At 42.3% G+C, this 27,065-nt stretch overlaps 1 protein-coding gene across 6 annotated transcripts in view; it reads left to right on the top strand.

The window, feature by feature from the left end:
• The window catches only part of mctp1a (multiple C2 domains, transmembrane 1a), a 166,242-nt gene that overhangs the window by 72,264 nt on the left and 66,913 nt on the right, over nt 1-27,065 (top strand). For 4 of the 6 annotated variants that reach the window (XM_048237045.1, XM_048237043.1, XM_048237046.1 and 1 more), the window contains exons 3-8: nt 12,632-12,774; nt 18,305-18,384; nt 18,753-18,864; nt 20,963-21,001; nt 24,783-24,956; nt 26,779-26,909. In XM_048237045.1, the coding sequence (XP_048093002.1) occupies nt 12,632-12,774; nt 18,305-18,384; nt 18,753-18,864; nt 20,963-21,001; nt 24,783-24,956; nt 26,779-26,909 (679 nt within the window). The remainder of the gene's footprint in view (nt 1-12,631; nt 12,775-18,304; nt 18,385-18,752; nt 18,865-20,962; nt 21,002-24,782; nt 24,957-26,778; nt 26,910-27,065) is intronic. The other 2 variants (XM_048237048.1, XM_048237044.1) reach the window with 1 other exon arrangement.

The following is a 27,065-nucleotide window of genomic DNA, read 5'->3' as shown; positions in this document are numbered from 1 at the left end:
GAATTTGGGTACCAAAACAACCGACCTGTACCTTAGCATTTTTGGCACCCTTCTGTTGGGGTACCAAGACTAATGGGTGGAGCAAGACCATTGGGATGTTACTGTAATCATGTTTTACCTGGGATGGGTTTTATTTACTCACTGACAGGTTTTGTCTGGCAGCCCAGAGCCTTTTGATCAAATGAAAAGAGTACCAACATTTGAGCACAGGGGCATCTCTCTCTCTCTCTTCACACACACACACACACACACACACACACACAGCAAGGTGCTCTGTGGCCTTGATTGTCCCCTGTTCATTATGCATGAGTCATTTGGTGTGATGTCCACCGCTAACGCCACTGACGTGCTCCATTAACGTGCAGCCTAATGGAGGCGGCCGGTGCGGGCCTGGACAGAAGAGATAGTGCCGTCATTACCGTAATTTAATAGGGGTATCAAACCAGCCGCTGCCAAACGACTGCTTGCTTGTCTGTGAAACGGGAACATGTTTGCACAACAGCTTTGGAGGGAAATATGTTGCGGAAGGTAAAATGGAGAAGATGCTTTTGTGAAAACAGGAAGTAAACGTTGATCAAGAGCTTTTTTGCTGTTTAATGTTGTGTTTTTTTATGGAGTTGGATTACTTATTGTCAAGCGGCTGAGTAACAGCTGATAACATTGACATAGTACAGATATAAGGAAGTCAAGCATCACAATGCATCTCACAGTTCTGAAAAGCTCACACTGTATTCTAGTGTTTGTTGAGAACACATTGATAGTGGGCACACAGTTGGAATAGTTTGGCACATAGTTTGCGTGATGGAGCAGAGACTCAAGCAGCATAAATAGGCTCTGTAGATACAGTAGGACACACACTGCCCCTTAGTGATAGTAGTGGAGAACGTTTTCCCCACACAATGAATTTGCTCATATTTATGATCAGTTCATATCAACTGGTCAACACACATCTAAGTCCACACACTACACATCTGGTGATACTGGTGATACACATCTAAGTCCACACACTAATAATCATGTGACAAGCTGGCATTACAAACATTACAACTGATGTGAGAACTTTCTAAGATCTGTCGAAATACTGATTCCTGTAAAGGTTAAAGGTCAAGACACTATACAACATATGACATTAAACAGCCAGGCTGCTAGTGAAGTTTTCAATACCATGGAACAAACAGTATGACGACGTTAAACGGTATACAAAACTCATGGTTCGTTGTGTACAGCGGTTTTGAAGTTACGTTCAATTTTCTGTTAATTTTTGGCACTGTAGACCTGTAGGTACTGCTTACCTAAAATTCACTGACAATATTTTTGAGCCAGAATGAGAATAGTATCATGTTGGACTTAACTGACATTTGGTCTGTTACTAAATATGTTTATGTACAGTAGGAACTAGAATTTGAAACATAGTCTACAAGCAAAAATGCCTACTGTTGATTACTGTTAAATTTGGTACATTGGTACACACCTCTGGATTGAACATCCTGTACCTTAGTAGTTCGATACGAATATGTGTACCTTTACACCCCTATTGTCTATTGCTTTTCATAATCTGCCCATACACTACTTAGTTATCACTCTCCTGGTGCTCCTCTTGTGGGAAAAGATGTGCATAGAGACAAGATAGTCACATTGCCTGCTGTTTCAAGTCAACATGCAATTGCCCATGGGATGAGCCAGGGCCATTGTGAGTTGACCGGTGTGGAATGTGGAATGTTGGGGCTGCGTGCACATTCCGGTTTGGAACTGGTCCCACCAAAGGATTGTAATGGACAGTGAGCTCTGTGTTGAGATCATAGTGAGACCGGCCTCTCCTGGTATTCCCCCTATTCTTATTGAATAATGGCTCTGGGGCGGGAGTGGTTGGCACAGGTCCCTGGCACTGACTGGCAGCGGGACTAAACTTTGATTTCCTTCTTCGTCTCGTCCATTGTGATGACCCACTGAGTCTGTATTGAGCTGCCCATGCCTGCTTTAAATGAGAGAAGTTTGAGTTGATTCTTCCAAATCAATTGGTCCCGTCTAAAAATGCAGGACAAATGGGAGGGAGACAGGGAAAGTGAGAGGGAGAGGTAGAGGGAGGGATGGAGGGAGGAGTGGAAGGAGGAAGAGAAACCTCTCGCACAATCAGAAGGAATGGATTGATTGGATTCCTATCAATCTTCATCAAGCTCTGGCTTGTAGTTCAGACGATGTGCGGAATGGGAATTAACTTTGATGCCTGCCTCATATTGACAATGTGTATAGTGGCTTCGGTCAAAATGAAATGAAAGGAAATGGTATTGCCTCTCGAACCTTTGTTGTTTATAGCCATACACCAATGAGGTGCTTATTAATTTCCTTCAAATTACTTGAACAGAATGCATCATAAGAATGATGAGCAAGGCATAGATTTTTGTTGTTGTTTTTTTTTTTTGTTGCGCCTGATGAAAAAGTTATAGCCCAGAAAGCTAAATTTACTGTCTTGGCACAAACTCTCGAAAGTTCCAGACAGTAGTTGGTCTCCGCTCTAGAGTCCCTTGACGAGTTTTGAAATAGCCTCACAACATGCCCTGCAGATGTATGGAGCAGTCAATAGGGGAACCCAGCTCTCCAATTTCATGCTTCCCGACCCACTGGACAGAAAGCCACGTGAATACGCTATTTATGAGTCCGTAAAGTCCAGTGTGGACAGTGGAGGTGCACTGATCTCCATTGATTTCATGGTGACCGAGGGAAAAATGTCCCTTCGCTAGACTCAGCCCTGGCTCAAGAGGGTGGCACACACAGTGACTGATGAGGTGTGTGTGTGTGTGTGTGTGTGTGTGTGTGTGTCTCCTGTGTGCCTGTGTGTGTGTGTGTGTGTGTGTGTGTGTGTGTGTGTGTGTGTGTGTGTATGCTTGATGAAGAACTCTGCCCCGTAGGCATGAACTGGACCTTCACGCTATTACCCGCGGTCCCAACCCACATCTACACAACTATCCAAGTTTGAAGTGCAATAGCTATGCCCTGTCAATAAAACTTTTCCAATTTACAGAACTGAAGGAAAGACTCTTTTCCGGGGTGTCCCTCTCCGATTGGTTCACGCTCAACTGCAGTCCCTTCTCAGATATCCATCAGCTTTACTGCTGCGTGCAATGGCTGCTGCTGTGGCCCCAATATCTAGCAGTCTGTCTGTGGTTACTTACAACCCACAATTCCTAGTGTTATCGCCTCTCTGTCCAAATGTCCTGCAGATAGCTATCAAGGGCAGTGTGTGTGTGTGTGTGTGTGTGTGTGTGTGTGTGTGTGTGTGTGTGTGTGTGTGTGTGTGTGTCCACTACAAATGAAATTTCAAAGGCCATGTTCTGACTTGAAGATTTGCTGCAGCATTTACAAGGCATGGTTAAAGAACTCGATTGAGCGGGTTTTATAAACATTCATTTTCCATTTTGTGCAACGTTGGAGGGAGAAGGGGATGGAAATGGGACGCTAATACGTGTTCTGCTTTGTTGTGTGAAGATAGAGCTTGTAAAAATAATATTTTGTTATATATCATGGTCATGTCAGTTCAAATAAAAGGGAAAAGAGACATATAAAGGTCAGAGATCTTGTAACATGCATGGGAAAGACATGAAATCTGGTCTTTCACTTCTGTTTTTTCTCAATGATACACAAAGGCGTGTACTGTATGTGATGGGTAAGGTTTGGCTGGACAAAAGTTTAGAGCTCAGGGAACTCACATTTTCTGTTGTCTTAAAATTGAGTGCATATGCAATCTGAAGAAGGCCAGACTGGTTGAATCGCCTCAATACAATTAGTGCACTCAGTGTGCGGCATCCCTCTCCTTCAACTAAGTTTTATTCCTTGTTGCCTGCACATTGATTTTGGTGTGCGTTTTTGCACCTCTCCTTAAAATTGAGTGCTTAACATCGACTGGCGATTTTCTCTGGGGCAAGATGTCAAAATAATCACATATGTTCAAGGTCAAAAAATATACTTAACAAATTTCTCAGGGCAGATTTGAATTAAACATGAATGAAGGTCAGAAATACTTAACAAATTGGAGATTGACTGTTGACTGAGAGAAGACATATTTTTTTGTTGTGTAACGTTACACCTAAAACACAATGTGTGTGATGATGCACATAAGAAATGCTGTGACTGTTTATAAACTGTGATGAGCCTCTCTTGTGTCTGTGTTTTTTTCCGTCTCATCACCACTAATTCCAGTCTCACAAACGAAAGCTTCCTCAGATAATGGGTAGAGCCCTTGGCAGAACTCTGCTGATTGACCTCTGTGCCATTGAGGTTTAATGTCTGATTTGGGACCTCATCCCAGTGAAAGAGTTCTGCTGCAGTGCATCTGAGTACAAGTGCACTTGTGTTTGTTGTGTCTGACGAACTTCAAGAGAGCTCTTTGGCTGCTCTGCAATCAGACATGTTCTGATCACCAAGCAAAGTAGTAGATGGCAAATAAATTATCAGTTTGTTTTGTACACAAAACTGTGTATGTTGTGATCCGGTGCACTCTTGTCCTTTAGTCAAGTCAAGTCAAGTTTATTTATATAGCGCATTTCATACACAGAGGTCATTCAATGTGCTTTACATAAACAAAAGCAAACAGTAATAGCTATTAAAAGCATAGAAGGCCAATAGTCAAAGAATAATTTAAAAAGTAAAGAATAAAAAAGGTTAAAATACATAAAAAACAACATAGAATGATTACTCAGTGATACTACTGTAGTCAAGCACCCAGTGAACAGCAGCACTCTATGGAGATCCTTGAAGTAGTCCCAAACTGTGCACACCTTTAGGCCTTGTGTGAGCTTGTGTGTGTTTTTGTTTACTTTTACAAGGATACAAGGATACAAGGCAGTTTATTGTCACATGCATATAGTTACTGGATGTAAGAAATGCAGTGAAATGATGTCTGGTGTCAGCCTATTTGTGCATGTATGGGGGGGGGTACAAAGTGCAGTAGAAGAGGGGTTTAGTAGATTAAGTGGCAAGGGCTGCATAAGAATGGTGGGGGAGGATTGGGATTGGGGGGCACCAACAAGGAGCACCCAAGAGCAACAGGGGCAAGGAAAAGAAACCTTGGGCAGATCCACGGCTCAAGGGACTAACCCAACTGCCAGGGGTCTTGGTGTGTGTGTTGGGGGATGACAAGGGAGATGGGATAGTGTGCTGTGTACTGTGGGGGAGAGGGCAGTGTGCAATATGTGTGTTGGAGAAGCTTCATCATGAAAATGTGCTGTGTATTGTGGGGGCAGTGTGGCAGTTGGGGATGTGTGAGTTGGAAGCAAAATAATGTGCTGTGTATGTATGGTGAAGGGACTTACTATTGCAAGCAGAGTACTGTATGTATGATGTATGTGAGTGATGACAGTGAAGATGTGTGTGTGGGCGGGAGGGGAGTGGAGCAGTGACTGTGTGTGTGTGTAGTGTGTGTGTGGATAGGTGGGGGCAGTGTGCTGTAAGGAAAGGTTTTAAGGAACCTTTTGACAGTACAGTTTTCTGTGAGCCTAACCTGAGAGAAAGGGTTGTTGATAAGAGTGTCAAACAGCATCCTTATGTCTGTTATAGCTCTGGCTTCTCTCTGCACCACTGCAATTCATTTAAGATAGCTCAGTAGCCTACAAAGTAATAGTCGTATTGAAATGAATGGGGGTGCAGTGGTAACATAGTGGTTAAGGAGCTGGACTAACATACAGTTGCCTGAAAATGTGTGGGTTCAATTCTCGGCTTCCACCGTTGTGCCCTGGAGCAAGGCACTCCACCCTAAGTTGCTCCGGGGACAATGTAGTCCCTTGCAATAGAATTGACATATGTAAGTCACTTTGGATGAAAAGTGTCTGCTAAATGTACAGCCCACCACACACGGCCGGCGATGTGACAGTCAAACGCGATGGTGGAGATACACTGACCAGACAGCTTGTTTTCTATTATGACTTCATCAAAATCGCCCCGAAAAATAGAAAGGGGTCGATTAGACCGATGCGACGGCCGTCGTTCCACTTGCCGTATGAGTTGCCCCATTCACTTCACATAGATTCTATTCAATTTTGCTGGTCGCCTGCCATAAATCGCCATCGCGTCACCGGCCGTGTGTATAGGCCTTTAATGTCAATTTAGCTGAGCAGCAGCTTGCATATGCACTATGTTGCCAAGACGAAGCAACAGCAACATGTTAGTTATGAGAATGATGTACCTGATATAATTGTTATGGGGAACAGGACATACATAAGGTGTATATGCAGTTCAACAGTTGGAGCTAGGACGGTGTAAACACTGCACAGCCATCACATAAAGGACTAATTAGAGTAACTGAGACAGTATGCAACCGTAGTGTCAGCAAAGCTAAGTGTTGAATATGTGCACTGTGCACCACAAAAATGGAAAAGAGCTGTGGTTCAGCTCCAGCGATGTGGAGGAAACACTGTCAGTAAGCGTAACCACATACCTCAAAACAGAGGCTGTAATAAGGCTTCTACTGTATGACAGGGCTGGTGGAATGCAGATGCAACTGTCTGCTGTGATTGGATAGGAGGCTGGTGATGTAACAGAGTGGATCCCATGCTTTACTGGGTAACATTTTATGAATGACATTCACAGTAACTGCCTTTATTGCAGCTTCAAGCTACTTGATGAATACAAGCCATCATGCACTTTGAATCATCTTGCACATATACTATATATTTATTCAAAATGCTAAAAAGGAATGTATACAGTAATATATATATTCAAATACATTTGTGTACATACTGTACAGTACATAATCTGTTGGCTTTCTGAGATTTAAGCCCCAAGCCACTTGCATGGAGTCAGACGTGTGCAGAATGTCAACATGCAGAAGTTGATTATCTATACAGCAAACATCCATATGCCAGTCACCATCATGTGTGTGTGTGTGTGTGTGTGTGTGTGTGTGTTTGTATGTGTGTCCCTCTCTCTCTCTTTTTTTTCCCCGTCCTCTCTCGCTCTTATCCTCTCTGTGGCCAACCTTTGTGAGACTAATCCAATAAGACATCACACTTGCCTGTGTGCCCTGTCAAGATGCCGGGAAAAAACTCAATTTTCGCCCTGCATGGTCACCACATCCTGATAAAAAAGCTCCCATCCTTAGTCATTAGAGGTAGTCTCCAGAGTGTGTTTTTTTAGGCCACGACAGTGTGAAGGTTAAACTCAGGGACTTATTTGTGAGATAATCTTATGGATCAGATGTGTGTGTGTGTGTGTGTGTGTGTGTGTGTGTGTGTGGGGGGTTTGTGTGTGTGTGTGTGTGTGTGTGTGTGTATGTGTGTGTGTGTGTAGGAGTAGGTGTCCTTATTAATCCACAGGCCGTGTGGGTAAGGGGGGGCCTTCTGAAATGGCCTTCAGGCTGATCCAGGAGAGGGGCTTTAATGGACTGCGGCAAATGGGCTGCTGGTTTGATTGATGCGGTGGCCACACGGGGCTGGGTTATCCCACAGTGATGCGCCGAAGTAAGCTAATAGTGCCATCTACTGGCGATAGCGTGGAAGTGTTTTGTGTGCATCACCATCCCCCATTATCTTCATATCCAACCGGTTTTACACCACAACACCTGAGACATGCAGAGAGTTGTAGATACAGGTCTAGACAGGGACAAACACAGCGTGTAGTCAGCTACATAAAACATTGGACTCAATGATAGATACAAAAATGCCTTATACATTCCCTTAGTTGTAGGAACAAATGCAACATGTTGCATGTAACATGAAATACTATCCGTCAAAAGTTTGGGGTCACTTAGAAATTTCCATTCCACTCCATTATAGACAGAATACCAGCTGAGATCAGTTGTATTTTTTTATAAACAGGGCAGCAGTTTTCTGATTAAATTATGTGCTTACATAATTGCAAAAGGGTTCTTGACTTTTGTAGAAAGAAATGGCTGATCTTTTATGCAATATCTACATTGCCCATTATCAGCAACCATTCATCCAATGTTCCATAGGCACATTCTGTTTACTAATCTGATATCATTTTAAAAGGCTAACTGAGAAAACATTGGAGAACCCTTTGGAGAAACATTGGAGAACACCATAATAACATACTATATGGCATGGGTGTCAAACTCATATTAGGTAGTGGGCCGGTTTGTTGGAATGAGACCTAGTGGGGGGCCGTCATTGTCATGGTCATTATCATGTTTCTGCATGGGTATCAGAGTGTTGTTTGATTATATCACTTATGAGCTAACAAGTACAAATAATGTACTGCTGTCATATACTGGTACTGCTCTTTCTCTCTTGAAATGCCCTACTTCCATGTTAGTTTTTCTGCTTCTTCCTTCCTGAGGATGGTTTGTAGTGCTAGGTTTAATCTATCATATCATAGAGATATTGCTTACAGTATAATATATAAGTAATATATAAGTATAAATAAGTATAAATATATAAATTGTTGAAGACAACTACTGTAGATGTGAATATCTTTTTTTTTCTAACTTTCCCTTCCTACCCAAAACATCTAGTGGGGCCGTATGAAGCCTGCTGGCGGGCCTGATCTGGCCCTTATGGCCTTATGTTTGACCCCCCTGCTATATGGCCTTCAGTGCAGTACGTTATCACGGCAGCAGTAAAACCAAAAGTCTGTTACACACTTCCTTTGTGTCGACCACTCAGATGGAAAATAAACTGTCAGATTAGTCAAGAGGGGTGTTTTGCAAGAGTTTCCCACCTGAACTTGAATGTGTCAGTTAAAAAGCTCAGCTTTCCTCTCTTGGCACATACCCATTATTGTAAATTGCACATGGGCTTTACAGGAAATCACCTGATGTCTGATGGCATGACCATATTTGACAGTTTGAGTTAACAGTCTCCCTAAAGCCTGGTGAATCATTCTTATTTGGTAGATCTTATTGCAGTAATACAGTTTTCACACGATGGCCGTTGATGTCATTGTTTCTATTCATGGGAAAAGTGTAGGCTACATCTGGCTTGTTGGCTTGCCTGTTTCAATATGAGTAGTTGTACACATTTCTCCCCATGCAGTGAAATGGAGGGAGCACCAACTAATAGATGTTGACGACTAAAATATGTGCATACATGCGTGCGTGTGTGCATTTGGGTGTGTGTGTGTGTGTGTGTGTGTGTGTGTGTGTGTGTGTGTGTGTGTGTGTGTGTGTATGCATGCTTGCATAGGTGTGTGTGTATGTGTGTGTGTGAGTGTGTGTGTGTGTGTGCATGCTTGCATAGGTGTGTGTGTGTGTGTGTGTGTGTGTGTGTGTGTGCGTGCGTGCGTGCGTGTGTGTGTGCATGTGTGTGTCTCTGTGTGTGACCGCACCCATGCCTGTTTTATGTACACTGACTCAGCAGGACCAGATGAGGCTGCGCTCACCCTCCGCGAGCCCCACGGCACCAAAACGGCACATTTAGTCTGCACATTGTATGCTCCACCGCACCAGCCAATCACGGCCACTTACCACAGTCACGTGACCAGAGGCCTTGGGCTAAGCACAGCTACTGTTTTGGAGAGCTCACTGAGCACACCCCAAAAATAACAACATCAACAACGGGGGAAAGAGCACCGAGGCAGAGGTGGAGCTGGAGCGGGCAAGCCTGAGGGGGGCAGCGAGGTTGGGGTGACTCTGTGTGGCACGCAGCATGATGCTGCAGAGGGCAGAGGGCAGAGGGCAGAAAGCACATCAGCTCCAGGTCATTAGGCCTCCGCCGGACGAAAATACACTCATGGGAACTGACCGTCAAGTCTCACTAGCTGTAAGCCACTGTATCTAGTCACGATACGAGCAATAGTACATTATGTCCCAAGAAGCAAGGCTAAAATAAAATGAGAATAGAGAGACGTGTGTGGCCAAAGTGAAGCTGAGGTCATACAGTTTTTTGACGAAGACAAAGCAGACATGTCTGCGTAGATCCATTGCCGCATGCAATTAATCGGACCTCTATGCAGATGTGAAGTGCAAATAAAAAAACGTGTAGAGATGACCAGGTTTAGAAGTACATCTTGAAATGTTTACATCTTTTTTATCTTTTGCTCTCTCAAACAACATATAAGAACATATAAGCAGAGTTTAAGCTAATTAAAGTGGACTGTTGTTTTAATACCCTAAATACACTATTGGTATTCAGAGCTGATTGGTCTAGCTTTCACACTCACACAAGATTCAGCTCCCAATTTCAATGCATTTTCTTCAGTTGCAAGATCTATGGTAGTAGTGTCTGTAATCTAACTGTACTGTATGTGCTGCAGGACTGATTCAATAAAAGCAGTGAATGAAATGTTCATCACCACTGAGCATGTTTGTAGTATGCTGAGCCTTTGCAAGGGAAGCTAATGTTACTAACCGTATAATGAATTCGGTTTTGTGACTTGCAGATCAGCAGGAATGTGAATCTGCTAAAACAGTTTTGCTCTGGGGAGAAATTAAAGTGGTTAACTGATGTATGATGCTACTACTAATCACAGAGTTATCTCTGCAGCTGAAATGGCTCCTCTTTGTTATAAACCGCAAACATTCCTCCTGCAGCATGTTTTAAAATGTAATATTGTTCTAAATGCAGCATAAAAGTCAAAGTTCTGCACATTTTCACAGTAATTTTGCAGCTGTTTAGTATTGTTAAATATTTTAGTAATGTTGAATAATTAACTGGAAATGCATTTTATTCTGTGTCGTTTGTTCTGCAAAGGCAAACACGAGTTTGTTTTCTTCACCAAATGTGTGTCAGTAACTCCATGTAAGTCCGTGTACACTGTACACCAGGGGTGGGACCAAGTCACTGTTTGGCAAGTCACAAGTAAGTCCCAAGTCTTAGCACTCAAGTCCAAGTCAAGTCCCAAGTAAATACAGAGAAGGGCAAGTCGAGTCCAAGTCCAAGTCTCATCAAAGCCAAGTCGAGTCCAAGTCCAAGTCCCAATCTTTTTCAAGTCCTGAACAAGTCATCAGGTACTCTTCACTTAATAATGGCATTATTAGACTATCGATCATAATTTTAACACTTCCATCTAATCCACAGAATTTCTTTTTATAAATACAGATTAAAATATGTTCAATGTTTCTGTCTTGAAATCTTTTACGATATATGCATGCGCATACAATATACACATGTGCATACCTGAGTAATCTGTACAAAACGGATAGCTACATGACAAATAAAAATATTGTTTTTCCAAATTTCGGAGCTCACTGTAAGGATGAGTAATAATTTGACTGATGGCATTTCACTGCGCTAGGCCACAGATTTGCCTGCAAACAATTTATTAGGCTGTCTGCCAGTGGCGACTCATAAGGGAAGCCAAGGTCAACACTTTTATATTATTTAAAAGATAATAATGACACAGTAATTTTGTTTTAAAGTATTCATTTCTTAAGAAATACTACACATGTGATGCTGTTTATCTCATTTGTAAATGGTGCACTGTCACTTTAAGCCCATTGTGTGCCACTTTCCACACATTCTCATAATGATCTTTTTTACAAGCTCCATTCCTATGGCTAGTCCACAAACTCAAACATTGTTTGTGCCACATGAATAGCACAATATTAACAATGATAAGCATTATATTAAGTTGGCACAAACAGCTTTCATTCCTTTGGAAATAGATGCATGTATGACATGATGCTTGCTTGACATTTTCTGTTTGCAATTAAATGTGAATTATGAGCCTGGTAGCCAGTAGCCACCTAGCTAGCTGAGTGGAATGCGTTTCAATCGGCATATCAATGTGCTTCATGTAAACAAATTATTGAATAGGCCTACTTCAAGACTCACCATTTCCATTAAACAAAGGCAAAGACAACTCTTCATATTCTTGTCCACTTTCCAAATCACAGTGAGTGCAGCCTATGTCATAGTGACCTGGATCTCATAGTTTATAACAGTAGTGAGAACCGGATAAATCCGCAATTTCCCTAATCTCGTATTTGTTGCCTTCATGATTTCCTTTTATACGTTTCTTATATTTAAAAGAAAATATCAATCATCATCAACAATGACAAGACAGCTGGAACCTGCCACTCGTTTTCTCTCCCTCTCGTGCGTGCTTAGATGGGGTTCTCAATTAAATGGAGTAGGCTAGCATAAGTTCAAGTTGGATCTTAATGGAGAGGACTCGAAAAGTATCATCTTTATGTAACATGCTGTTGGTGCATTTTGACATTGTAAACGTTCTCTAACAAGAGTGCAAATCAGATTGCAGTAAAGCTACTAGTTATTAGCTAAATGTTGGTCGTTTCTCTGTCTCTTGGTGCCCTACACACAGTGCGTAACGCATGTGTGGGCACTGAACTGTGCTCTGGACTGGCCGCTTGTCTCCGCTATTTATTTATTTTTTTAGTCGCGGAGTGAAAGCATCTCTGGGGTGACTGGTCCACGATCAGGAAATTTAGTTTTTGACTCGAGACATGTCAAGTCGTCACAAGTCAAAGAGGCAAAGTCCGAGTCAAGTCTCGAGTGAATAGTATTCAAGTCCAAGTCGAGTCGCAAGTCATGCCGAATTTTATCAAGTCAAGTCTGAAGTCATTAAAATCATGACTCGAGTCTGACTCGAGTCCAAGTCATGTGACTCGAGTCCACATGTCTGCTGTACACACACACACACACACACACACACACACAGCCATTCAGTTTGATTTCATCTGCTTTAAACAGTCCTTCCCTCTGGCCCCTCTGCTCCTCTCCAGGGACCAGTGACCCCTATGTGAAGTTCAAGATAGCGGGGAAGGAGGTGTTCCGCAGCAAGACCATCCACAAGAACCTGAACCCGGTGTGGGACGAGCGGGTCTCCCTGCTAGTGGACACGCTGAGAGAGCCACTCTATGTTAAGGTGAACCACTAGGGGGCAGTAGAGAGTGTTTGATTTTGAGCACAAGCAATGCACATGTGTGAAGAGATTGTGCAAGATAATTCAGTGAACTATGGTGTGTGGATGCGGTGGCTGCGTTTTGATTGGATATGAACCAGTGCGGTCTCAGAGGATATACGACTTGACGCTTGCAAGTAATTGCAGGAGCTGTTTACTGTACAGGTTCTGTTCATATGTATGAGGACATCTATCTCAACAGGATGTCCATCTCAGCAGTCTCAGTGACCAACTCATTTCATTAAGCAATAAGCAAATATGGTACAAGTGTAGCCCCCACTTCCCCTTTTCAACACAAATTGCGTGTTCATGTCTAAACCTCACTCCTGATCTGGGTCATAGCACTTGTGCTGATTTGCACGGCTCAGCCCTGCACTCGCCCGGACTTGAACCCACAAACAGCAGCTCCTTGGATTCGGGAGTCAAGCGTGCTAACAATCGAGCTAAAAGCCCGGTCTGCTGGCTCTCATACTAGCACAACTCTTAAGGTGTTGGGAAGGAAGTTCACACAGTATACTGTACACACTACACAGCTATGTACCAACTAGCTACAGGTACTAAACTGGAATAAGCCTATGAGCAGACATTGGGGGGTGTCCTCATTTTGGCCAATTTTTCCTTACTTTATAGATAACTTGTACTCCTTTTCAGAGTCTGATTGGTGGTCATCCTAGTTCTGCTACATTATAGCGCACATGTAGCCTTATACTTCCCCTTTTAAACACAAATTAGGACTATCAACTGGTCTTGTATTTCTGCACAGAACCACTCACATGAAGGGGAAAATATAGGCTTCCATTTTATTTTCTAGCTGGGTCGCAGTTGGGTGTGCTAAAAGGCAATAACCCCTTAAATTATGACTTCTGGCAAGTTTTGTGCAAATACATGACAGATTGAGACTTATAATATAACCATCAACCCATTTAAGGCATCTTGCTGTAAAAAAAAGATGGCAATTACAAAGCATGATTATCACATATAGTGTGACCCGTGTTATTTGAATGAGTGGCCCCATTTAGATATCAGGGTGAATAATATAACCTATGTTATACGATTGAGGGGCCCTATGTAAGGGATAACGGCCGCCGAGGTGTCCTGTTATATGGAATTAATGGACGAGGGCGAGGGGCAAAGAACTCCCCGACGCGCTTGCCTCCGCCCCGACGTGCTTGCCTCCGCCAAAGTCCATTAATTCCATATAACTGGACACACCTCGAAGGCCGTTATCCCGCTTATCACCCGGTTGCCACTGTAAAGCAAAGGAAACACGAGGTTCCATTTAAAAAGAAGCTCACTAGTTCAGCTTGTTGTACAACTTTCGTTGGCCCTATAACAGTGATAGCATGGACAGTTAGCTTGTTTAAAGTTGATTTCATTGTTGCAAAGCCTGCCTCCAGGCTCAACCGTAGTCCTACTATCGTTGTTATAGTTACCATTCATAAGCATTGATATGGAACGGCGATTAAACTTATTTTACCAGATCTACTTCATAGGTGTCCCGTTATTCAGAATTAAAAGCCACCCCGCCAGCCAATCAGAAAAGAGTATTTCTTCTCTCCGGGTGATAATAAGACATATCACATAACATAACCTATGTTATTTGACTGAGGGGCTCTATTCCGATATCAGGGCTGGAGAACATAGTAGTGACTTCACACAGAGGTTTGGGCTTCAGGGATCCCTGAACACTTGGGCCTCTGGGCCTGGAAAGTGTTTCATGCCCCATTGAAAAGAGTATTTTGAGTATTTTCAAAATACAAAAATACATTATTTTATTTTGATACATTTAAATGGCTACAGTATTTTGTAGTTTATTTTGATACATTTAAAAAGATACATTGATACATTTAAAAAGAGGGTATTTGGTATTTTATTTCAAAATAGGCTACGTCCTGATGTATCCTTGCCCATCCCTGTATGTATTGAAACACATAAACAAAATGTAATCAAGTAATCTTTGACAATGTAACTATAATCTGATTACATATTTTTCTTATGTAATCTGGTCTGATTATCTTTCATGTTCAGAGAACCATGTGTTAACTCAATTAAATCAATCTCCCAAAAACCTCAAAGTTAACTAGAAATGCAATTCCAAGGAATTACCAGTGCATGAAAATGCAAAAGTTGTGATGTAAAATATCATGTATAATTAAAATAGATAATACAGGGATGGTTACTATGGTGATGCTAGGATAGACATGGTGGTTGTACAGTATAGCTTAATAAAAGTTGATAGTTTAAAAGTAGACCGATTAAAAGTTGAATGTCGATAGTTTAAAAGTTGTTGATATACAGCTAGTTTAATAGATAGATAGTTTAATGATAGTTTAAAAGTAGACTGTTTAAAAGTTGAATGTAGATAGTTTAAAAGTTGTTGATAGACAGCTAGTTTAATAGATAGATGGTTTAATGGTAGTTTAAAAGTAGACCGTTTAAAAGTTGAATGTATAGTTTAAAAGTTGTTGATAGACAGCTAGTTTAATAGATAGTTTAATGATAGTTTAAAAGTAGAACGTTTAAAAGTTGGATGTAGATAGTTTAAACGTTGTTGATAGACAGCTAGTTTAATAGATAGATAGTTTAATGGAAGTTTAAGAGTAGACTGATTAAAAGTTGAATGTAAATAGTTTAAAAGTCATTGACAGACTGAAAGTTTAATGAATGTTGATATTCAAATAGTTTAATGGCTGTGTATAGGTAGATATTTGACGATAACTAAAAGTTGGAATGGCTCTAATGTTTGCTAGCAGTTATGCTAACAATTTTAACTATGCTAACAGTGCTAACTATTTTAACCATGTTACTAAGCTAACTTAACTAATGTTTTCTAGCAGTTTTGCTAAAAATACTAACAATGCTAACATGCTAACAATGCTACTTAGCTAACTTAGCTAATGTTTTCTAGCAGTTTTGCTAAAAATGTTAACTATGCTAACAATGTTAACATGCTAACTATGCTAACCATGCTACTTAGCTAACTTAGCTAATGTTTTCTAGCAGTTTTGCTAAACATGCTAACTATGTTAGCAATGCTAAAATGCTACTTAGCTAACTTAGCTAATGTTTTCTAGTAGTTTTGCTAAAAATGCTAACTATGCTAACTAGCTACAGTGGGTAGGAGTCATAGTTGATGACAAGTGTTGACATAGTTGATGACAAGTTAAAAGTTGTTGATAGACAGCTAGTTTAATAGATAGATAGTTTAATGGTAGTTTAAAAGTAGACCGTTTAAAAGTTGAATGTAAAAAGTTCAGTAGTTTAATGGGTTAAATTGTTAAAACAAAGTTTGAACGAAGTTTGAACGAAGTTTCTAAGTTAAACTGTTCAATAGAAATTGCGTACGGAAAAAGTGGTAAGCGGAATAATAATAATAAGAAGAAGTTGCCTAGGAAGAACAGTACAGTGCATTTTCATGCACTGTAACTAGAAAAGCATTTCCTGATCGAAATACAGTGCATGCAAAGTTGTTGCTAGGTTGGTTACTAGGGTAATCATGCTGGTTGCTAAGTTGACAGTTTGTAAGCGGTTGCTAGGTTGTTGCTAGGGCAGTTGAGGTGGTTGCTAGGCTGTTGCTAAGGTAATTATAGTGGTTGCTATGCTATAAAAGTGGTTGCTAGGTTGTTGCTAGGGTACTTAAGTGGTTGCTACGCGGTTGCTAGGGTAATTGTAGTGGTTGCTATGCTATAAAAGTGGTTGCTAGGTTGTTGCTAGGGTATTTAAGGTGGTTGCTAGGCTGTTGCTAGGATAATGATAGTGGTTGCTATGCTAAAAAAGTGGTTGCTAAGGTTGTTGCTAGGGTATTTAAGGTGGTTGCTAGGCTGTTGCTAGGGTCATTATAGTGGTTGCTATGCTAAAAAAGTGTAAATAGTAAAAATAGTTAAAAGTTATTAAAATTTGGAGAAATAGAGAGAGGGATAGAGAAAATTAGGGAAAGTGAAGAAAAAGAAGTGAAAGAAAGTTGGGATGAGAAGTGAGCTTTTCAGTTGAATGGAGAGGGACAGAGAGAAGAGGTTCCATTGAAGTTGCTGCAGGCAGTCAGTGAGAGAGCACAGGTGCAGTTGATTGCATTCTATTTCCTTAATTCAAGGGTTTCATTAGGTCCTTTTCCACAGGTGTATAAAATCAAGCACCTTGATTATCAATGCAGACTGCATGGTGCTTGATTAATACACCTGTGGAAAGGGACCTGATGAAACCATAGACTGTAAAAAATAGGATGAAACCCATCAATAGCCTATTATGATGTCATAAAGCCATGTTAAGTCTATGGAGAATTTTAAAGTTTGGTTTTTATTTAATATCTCAAAAAGTAAATGTCGTAGAAATATGAAAAGTCATAGAACGAAAATTTGCAGCAAGAGCTACGTGTCGAAGTTTGAACCAAGTTTCTACGATAAGCGGTTCAAGCCAAATTAGGGCCTGGAAGAATAATAATAATATGTCGGAAGAAGCCCGTGGAATAACAATACAGTGCATTTGCATGCACTGTAATAAGAAGTTGTTGTTGCCTAGGAAGAACAGTACAGTGCATTTTCATGCACTGTAATAAGAAGCCTAGTAAGAACAGTACAGTGCATTTTCATGCACTGTAATTAGACAAGCCCACCCACTGTGTGTGATGTTCAGGGTTAGCTTGACAAAAGTGTTAGAAAAGGCAGCCTTTTTGAAAGCATGCAGAGACATAAGCCTATCTGTGTGAATTTGGCATTCACAGTTAGCAACTCCAAAAGATTGCATCATTTCAAGAGACATGTCATGTATGTTAATGATTAAATCACTTATCTTTAGAAAAAAATTGCAGGGCCACATTGTGATTCTGTGATTTGGAGAAATGCGACAATGGTTACAAAGATATCGCGTCCACTTCCGGTTTGGGACAACTCAATGAAAATAAACACATCAAGAGATGACTCCAAGTATTTGGCCATTTAGTCCGGTCATTTTTCGTAATGTTTTTCCCGTTTCCTCATCAGAATAGTTATATGACATCTTCAGTGAACAAATGCAACCATGTGGTTTTGTTTTCACTGAGTGCAGCCTATAGACTGGGCCTTATTCAAGAGGAAATGACGAGACACCTTTGTAAATGTAAATGTAATGTAAATTGTAAATGTAAATCAGGTTTCTAGGCCAAGTATACTTGTGTATACAAGGAATTTGGTCTCTGCATTTATCCCATCCGTGAATTAGTGAACACACAGAGCACACAGTGAACACACAGTGAGGTGAAGCACACACTAACCCGGAGCTGTGAGCTGCCTTGCTACAGCAGCTCTCGGGGAGCAGTGAGGTGTTAGGTGCCTTGCTCAAGGGCACTTCAGCCGTGGATGTGGGCATGGGAGAGCAGTTTATTGAAAAAAGAAGTGCCAGCTTCCATGGGTCTAGGCCTTTTGTTGTTGTAATGCTACATCACATGTGTGTATCTTTGTGAGCCTTGAGTCCTCTGAGATGTGCTGTAGCTGTGTGGACTGCTCTCTGTGTTCTGCTCTAGGTCTTCGATTATGACTTCGGACTGCAGGACGACTTCATGGGTTCAGCCTACGTCTATCTAGAATCTCTTGAACATCAGAGGTGTCTACATCCCCCATCTAATAGTCACGATCGTCACCAATGTTTATTTCTAATCATTTATTTCCATCGCATTGTTGAATTTCATTAGATATAAAAAAGCACTTATACTTGTATGTTCTTAGTCATTTTCTTAGTAATTTGTTGCCACCTAGTGTTACATATTGGTAGTGCATTGCAGAATTGCCTCATCAGTAGTAATGCCAAGCTTAAGACATTATGCAATTATAACAGTCAGTGTTATTATCCAGTCGTGCAAGAATGCTACTGTGATGTAGTTACAACTGAGTTAGCTGATAGCGTGAGGGTTCTTGCAGTGTGCATTGTGTGTTCTTAGCGGTTTATTACAGTGTCAAGGGATGATTCTTCAGATCCCTGGATGTGACCCTTGACCTTAAAGACCCCCACTATCCTGACCATGACCTGGGCACTTTGGACCTGACCGTATCGGTGACCCCCAAAGAAGGGGACCTCCGAGAAGCTGTAAGTTCTCACCTCACACACAAACACGCACACACACATATACACACACACACACACACACACACACACACACACACACACACACACACACACACACACACACACACACACACACACACACACACACACACACACACACACACACATACACACACACACACACACACACACACACACACACACACACACACACATCTATCTTCCTGTGAAATGACACAGGAAGTGATGGTCTTGTGACAGATTGTTGGGAGATGATACCTTAATGTGTCATTGCAAAAATCTTCTAAAGATTTCTTCTGAAAACAAAAAGAAAAACAGACAGCGAGGCTTCATATACCTCACAGAGACCATGCACCCTGGTTTCTTTTGTCCTTGGGTAATGTATGCACTTTTTAGCAGTGCTGTGTGTTGATTTTATACATGTATCAATAATAAATCTATCAGTACACCTTCTATCCTGCTTCCTAGGATGATATGACTTATGTAGTAAATTGGTCTCAAAAAAAAAAATCTTTGTTATGTTGTTGTTTTAGGTTGATGGCAAGCTAGTTCGTTTCCAGTAGTATTTTTATGTTAGCAACATAAATTGGAGTTTTCTCGTTTGAGTTTTGCTGTTATATCATAATTGAAAGTCCTGCCTCACCACTGTTTTATTATCCTTTCAGATACTCAGTGTACAGTTGTCTGGTAATGGGTTGAGAAACGATATTGAACTCATTCCATTTTGAACGGCTCTCAAGCAGTGAGTGACTAGTATGTCGTCTGGGCGGCAGAGAAATCGGCAGATTTGAACGCTCTGCTTCTCAGATGCCGAGTCGAAGCTGCTCGTATGGCTTGTTGTACAAATGCCATTGGTCTTTGGCTGAGGAAGTAGAAGAGAGAAAAAGTAAACAAGTTTAAAAGAAAGAAAAGAGCAATCTCTTTAATCTCTCTCTTTTCCTCTCTATCTCGAAGGGCCTCCTTGATTAGAAGTAGATGTATCTTCATTACAACGAGATGCAGCTATTTCTGCTTTGTTCATTTAATTGTACCATATTATGTAGAACATGGGCCCACTTGGGACTGCTGGGAGTCTGTTTGATCTGATATCTTAGTTACTGTGCACTGCTTTATTCTATAGGATGCGAGCTCAACTCTTTGCAACTTTCTCCAAGGCCCCCATGCTGAGCTAAGAGAGATGCTCACATATCCTGGCACAACCTCAAACCGGTGTTGTATTTGTCCCTCTTAGCGCCCTCCCCTGGACACCTGCCGATATTACACAATTCCTTCCCTTGCACACTTCAAATACTTAGTTTAAGTATATAGTGCAGATATTGGGACAGTACTACTAACCATCGAAAAGTGAGCACAACGCAAGTAAGCGCTCAGTGCGCACTAGCAGTGTACTGACGGAAGTATATATGGTTTGAGACATAGCCAGGGTCTTTTCTTTCTATCGGTCTCTTCTCGAAGGTTAAATGGATGGATTTATGAGGGAAGAGGAGCCTGTGGATATAGTTTGTTCCTCTGCTGGGCACATCACCATCATCGCAGCTTTCATGTAGAGGCCCCATTCCAGGCAGCTATTATTTTGTGTGTTTGTTGATTTGTTGATGATGCCTAACTGATTGTTGGTATTTGCTTCCAGTTAATGCTGCTTTAAGCCTCACTTCGGGGGTAACCCCAAAGCAAAGCATGAACAGTATCTGTATGTCAAACACATACTGGGAATACTTGTTCTATGACGTGTGGATATGGAAGTCATCTTTCTCTCGCTCTTTCTCTCTCTCTCTCTCTCTCTCTCTCTCTTTCTCTCTCTATACATGTAGCTCTATCTATCTCTCTCTCAATCTTTGTCTTGCTCTCACTCTCTCTTTCTGCCTCTTCACCTCTCTCAGGATATGTATGTGTCTAGCTCTTTTTTTGAGAAGATGTTTAGTTTGCACAGTATACCTGTATATAGTAGTATAGTGTGTGTGTGTGTGTGTAAGAGTGTGTGTGTGTGTCCCTGCTGTCCTCGCTGGCCGGGGCTGCCCGTTGGCCCCCTTATGCCCCTTCTCATCGCAGCTCATATGGAAGGGCTGGCTTTTTTATACTGGCTTTGTCTCATTTACAGACCATGCTATTGAGAAGGAGCTGGAAAAGGTCCAGTAAGGTAATCTACAGCATGTCCTCTGTGTACACCCCAACAACAACAACAACAACAACAACAACTGCATTCATCAGCTTCCACTTGCTGCCTCTGCAGTGCTCTGCTCTGCTCTGTTCCGCTCGGAACCCCCTCGCTTCTCTGTGTCCGTTGCCCTGACCAGTCCGCTCCAGCCAGCATCTTTTCTGTTCGATTTATTTTCTACGTGCTGCAATATACAGACTCAGTTTTCTGAGAGGATTATGTCGCCCTCTGCTGGTGAGATGGAGTAAGAAGAGTTTTCATGTGCGACTGATTCTGGTCTACCATCAGACTAATCTGAATTAAACAAATCTGGTCAAGTCATCTGATTAAGGTACCGAGACAATGCATCATATTTGTGATATTTATGTACACTGCTGTTTTGGCCTAAATCATCCATGATGTTGCGTTGAAGAATCATCTTCACAGATTGTACTTTGTTGACCCAAAGTTCCAAAAGTGTTGAGGGTGGAGAAGGTGCATGTATATTGCAGCTGTTTAGTGAGAAAATAAAGCACTCTTCACTGTCATCTTTAAGCTGGTCTCACTGCTCAAGGGGCAAACTGACCCTCGGCCTTCTGATGGACCAGCCTTCATTCCTTTTTTTGTCCCTATTGTTATGTTTCAGTTCAAAATGGAGACGGAAAAAAAGGTTTGATTGCAAGAATATTATGGAATGTGCTCCTTTTGGAAAAGAGATCCCCAAGTACCCTGAACAGGAAGTGGGGCGTGAAAGAGTGTCCTCCATCTTTCCTCTCCCATTCCTGCTCTCCTGCTCGTCCCAGTTTTTCATTACTCGTCCAGCTGATCCTTGATTTCCCATCTTCAGCGATTTCCTTTTGTCTTCTTTTGCCTCGTTGATTTGGTTTGGTTTGGTCAGAACTCATTTTGTTTTTCTTTTCATCTGAACTTGTGGCATGCTGGTCAGTCGGGTCCTACTGGTCCGTGCATGTTGTTGTGGTGGTGCATTGCTGTGTCATGGCTCATCAGCCGAGTGCACTTAGCACAGGGAAGCACTTCCTCAGACACGATTTAAAAGTTGAGAACGGCGTTTAAACTCTAACACTTTAAAGAGTTTTCCTCAGAAGCGTTTCCAAACAGGCCTATCTTTTTTTATTTCATCCTATTCAGTCATTAACATATGATGATGATGTGTGTGTGTGTATGTGTGTATGTTTGTGTGTGTGTGTGTGTGTGTGTGTGTGTGTGACTAGGCCTAACAGAAACGAGAAGTCTGATGTGTGTGATAGGACGAGTTTCAGAGCAGCCAGCCTCTTTTGTAGGCACCACAGCCGCCGTTTGGGGTTAGGTCACACCCCGCTACGTTTTGGGCTCCAGTTCTGTGGCGTTCGCCTCTTTTGGCGAGGCATCCAGGAGCCCCCTGGAAACATGAAAGCGCCTCTCTTTTAATGCGCATGTGTGTGGAAGACGTCCTACTGCCGCTCTCGCCCACCCCCATACTCCCCACCCCCACCCCCCTCCGTAAGCCCAGTCTTTGATGCTGCAAACTGGGCCAGTGCCGGGTGGGACTCAGGCAGGGAATTAGCCGCTGCGCTAGCTAACTACCTGCACACCAGCAGCCGCCCCAGCTAGCGCATGCATGCATGTCCCAGTCCTGGGCGCCCCCCTCCGTCAGCGTCTATTTTTACTCTCCGCCTCAGCCTGCCTCCGTCTTCTAATGAAGCTGGGTCTGGTGAGCGCTGAGCTGCCATAGACACACAGTAGGAGGCTGCCAGCCAGCTGCGAGTGGGATTACGGATTACCTCCCATTGTTTCCAAATGATAAAAGATTCAACCTCAGAGGAAAGTTAAATTCAACTAATAGGGGAACCAAAAACATTGACCCTCTTTGAACTGTTAGGTTATGCTGTGTCATGGCCAGATTTTATATTAGCCCTTGTTGCAGTGTAACTATAGCGTATAGTATAGTAGAATATTCAATAGTATATTCGGTATTGATAAGCATAGAATTGAAAGAGTGAGAGGATCTTCATACTTTGTGACTACTTAAAATTCCAGTTGTAGCCTACTTGAGGGTTATGCAAACATACAATAGATTATGTAACTGTTGTTGCACACTGGCACATCTTGATACACTGGCCTGAGGATATTGTAAACTTGATGAAATTAAATGTTACGCTTGGTCCCCGCATGAGGCCATGGCTGAAAATAACACATATTTGATATGTACTAGTATCAGGGGAGGAGACTTTATTTCACCCGAGGCACTCACAAGAGGACCCTCTTTTACAACAGCCGTGGCCTCTTCACTCAGATGGATATTTGCATGGAGATCTCTCGTTTTTCCCCCCAATCGCGACGACAAGTCTCTCGCTTGTCGTCCTGCGTGGCCTAGTTTGGCAGGGACCGCCTCATTGGCCGTCCAAAATCCAGCACCAGGCCTGGACGTACTGTAATGAGCAATCTGTCGCAGCAAAACAATTACGAGCCCTTTCAATTAGGCGAGGCGCTGGAGAGCGGCATCACGCGGACCGGCTGCATTAGCATACTGTGCTCCTGTTAGCTCTCGCTTCTGCTGCACGCGCGCCAGAGTGTGTCAGCGGTTGTGTGTGTGTGTGTGTGTGTGTGTGAGAGAGAGAGAGAGAGAGAGAGAGAGAGAGAGAGAGAGAGAGAAGAGAGAGAGAGAGAGTCTGGGCGTGTGCCTGCTTGCCTGCCTGCTCGCGCCACAGTCAGCCACTTAGCATTAATATCTGGAGAGAAAGAGTTAAGAGCTCGCCTCCAGATCAAAGCCGCGTGTTTGCGTGGCAGGGTTTTTCAAAGTTTAATGAAATGCACTCACAACAAAAGCCATACTAATGAGTTTCCAAATCGAGCACAGGAGACAGAGATATCTTATATAAATTTGTTTGTTTGACAAATAACGCAGATGTCTTACTTTTGCCCGGGAACTATAATCGTGTCTTCCCATATTGTTCTCTGAAACACGACTCCACTTCATAATGGACACGAATACAACTCACCTGCAGCCGAGAATACTGGCCCATTCCAATTCTATTTCTGGACGCTTAGGCCGTGGCAATGCGTCCACAATAATTACTGTATGAGTCTTTGAGTAGTATCCAAACCAGGATTCACCAGGATTTCTGTAATTCCTCTTGCATTGATGTATGTTGTCTGTTTCTAGTGTGTTCTGTTTCCTTGTTGGCTTGTACGTGTGCACTTTGTGTGTGTTTTTTGTCACTACATTGTGGTGAGGGAATCCAGGAGAATCCATGACAATCCCCCTCCTTCCAAAAAGCTTATATGGAAATCTGTGTGTGTTTGTGTGTGTGTGTGTGTGCGCGTGCGTGTGAATGTATGTGTGTGTGTGTGTGTGTGTGCGTGTGTATGTGTGTCTGTGTGTGTGTGCGTGTATGTGGGCATGTGAATGTGTGTGTATCTCTGTATGTGTTTGGACATGCATATCTGTATGTATGCATGTACCATGTATGCATCATTGTATGAATGGTTACCTGTGTGTGTGAGTGTGTGTTTGTGTATGTGTGCATACCGGAATGTGTGTTGTGTGTGTGTGCGTGTGTATCTACTGTGTGTGAGCCTGTGCGACTGCTGTGTGTGTGGGTCTACTGTGTGTGTGTGTGTGAATGTGTGCTTGCTGTGTGTATGTGTGCGTGTGTGTGTGTGTGTGTATGTGTGTGTGTGTGTCTGCTGTGTATGTGTCTGCTGTGTATGTGTGTCTGCTGTGTGTATGTATGTGTCTGCTGTGTGTGTGTGTGTGTGTGTGTGTGTGTGTGTGTGTGTGTAGTTTCAGCATCACCAGAGCCTGCGGCTGTCAGACGTGCACCGGAAGGCGCAGCTGTGGAGGGGGATCGTGAGCATCAGTCTGATCGAGGGGCGTGGCCTCCAGCCCATGGACAACAACGGCCTCAGCGACCCCTACGTCAAGTTCAGAATGGGCCATCAGAAGTACAAGAGCAAGGTCAGTTAGACACCCTGGCACAGCACCACTTCCACTTCCGGTCAGTAGTTCCGGTCAGTAGTTCCGGTCAGTGGTTGTGGGTTCAATTCCCCAGCATCCACCGTTGTGCCCTTGAGCAAGACACTTAACCCCAAGTTGCTCTGGAGACATTGGCCCTTGTAATATAATTCGCATATCGTCACCTTCCTAAAATAATGCCATGTGTCATTTGTTTCAGGTTTTTTAGAAAACACAAAAAAACAAAAATTGAATGATGATTATTCAATTTTGCCATTATTTTAGGAAGTTGACGATATGTAAGTCACTTTTAATAAAAGCGTCTGCTAAATGAATAAATGTAAATATATTTCAATAACATGACATCTCTGACTCTGGCAACAACAGAGTAGCAGGTGTTCATTTCTAATCAAAGTGGTTCCGTAGCCTAACCACAGACCTGAACCTGGGCAGAATTAAAATGACATGACACGTGCAGAAAGCTACAGTATGGTTGCACCATTGACTCCAGGAGAATACATTATTTGATGAATATAAGGTGAAGCATTCCGTTCTTTACAGGAACAGGCCAATCTTTTGGGGATATTAGCCTATTTGCCATCTACCTCAGAGTTAAAGGAGAATTCCGGTGATTTTTTTCCAGGCAGCTACAGTGCTACACTCTGGGGCATGAACATGAGTGCTCAGACATCCCAACCTGCAAAAAGTCATTTCAGGGCATGAACATTAAATACAGATTAATATGTTCAATAATGTCTAGTCAGTACACCAAATAAGGAAGGTATAGAAATTGTGAAAATAAAATATGCAGATTTTGGTAGTTTGGTCTTTTCATGTAGCCTTGGCAACTAGCCATCTCGTAGGCGATAGGCCTGAATAATATGCACATGAATTGACACTTGTTAAACTCACCTCAACATGTCTTTTGCAATCATTTAACCCGCCATGGGCAATGCTAAAGTCACTGTTACAAACAGTGCAGCTGCAAGACTAGGCCTATCATTATTTTTTTTACTCTTATGAGACAAAGTAGCCTACACTTTGAAATGGGTCTAACATTTTCCTTTTTTTGAGGCACTGATCCTGTTACTATACACTGAACTGATTAATTAAATTCGGGAGAAAAGAGATAAAAGCCCGCTCTACACCGAAAACTGATTGGCTGATTTAGCGAAACAGGACGCTCTCTGCCCTTGGGATGCTCAGACACAAAACCCCTCTCTCTCTCCCGCCGTGGTGCGGCTAAAATGCAGTCCTTTAAACTATAGATTCCGGATTTTACTAATTTGGGCGTCCTTCAATCTTCCCCGAACTCGGAGACTTGGGATGTCTGAGTGCTGATGAACATGCCCCCAGAGTGTAGCACTGTAGCTGCCTGGCTCTAGCTGTTGGCTGCAGCAACTCAAGCTAGGTAGAACCGATTGTTTTCGGGAATTTTTGTATCGACCGAACTCGGCGACCTTGAGAAACAGAGGTGAAAAATCGCCAGAATTCTCCATTAAATAAGGGATACATACACTTCTCTTCCCTATGCGTGCAATAGAGCAGCTTGACACTGTTATCCTAGCTTAGCATAATTCAATGGGAGTGGGTTAGACCATTTATACCTCCCTTTTAGCTATAGGCTGGTCTAACCCACATCCATTGTTTTCCCAAAAAGTTGCCGTGTTTCCCAAAAAGTTGCCGTGTTCCTTTAAAGGTATCAGAGCTAGACCGATTTTGATTCAAAAGACACACAAGCGATGTTACGTAACTGTAGTAGGATTATTGATGAATCATCCATCCATCTCCACTGATCTGTGCACTGCTGCTTTTGTCTTTTCAGACGATACCTAAAACCTTGAACCCCCAGTGGCGGGAACAGTTTGACTTTCACCTGTATGAGGAACATGGCGGCTTTATCGACATCACTGTGTGGGACAAAGACACGGGGAAGAAGGATGACTTTATGGGCAGGTGGGACACACACACTTTTCAGCTACTTTTATTTTGCTGACTAACCTATTTTCAACTCATTGTACTTTTCAGTGTTTCCCATACATTGACTTATTTGTGGCGGCCCAACACAATATCAACATTGACCACCACACAAAGATTTTCCAGGTTGTACTA

Source organism: Alosa alosa, chromosome 24 (assembly GCF_017589495.1).
Source record: "Alosa alosa isolate M-15738 ecotype Scorff River chromosome 24, AALO_Geno_1.1, whole genome shotgun sequence".
Classification (NCBI taxonomy): Eukaryota; Metazoa; Chordata; class Actinopteri; order Clupeiformes; family Clupeidae; genus Alosa; species Alosa alosa.
The sequence above is the reverse complement of the archived record's forward strand: the minus strand, read 5'-3'. Positions and strand labels throughout refer to the sequence as shown.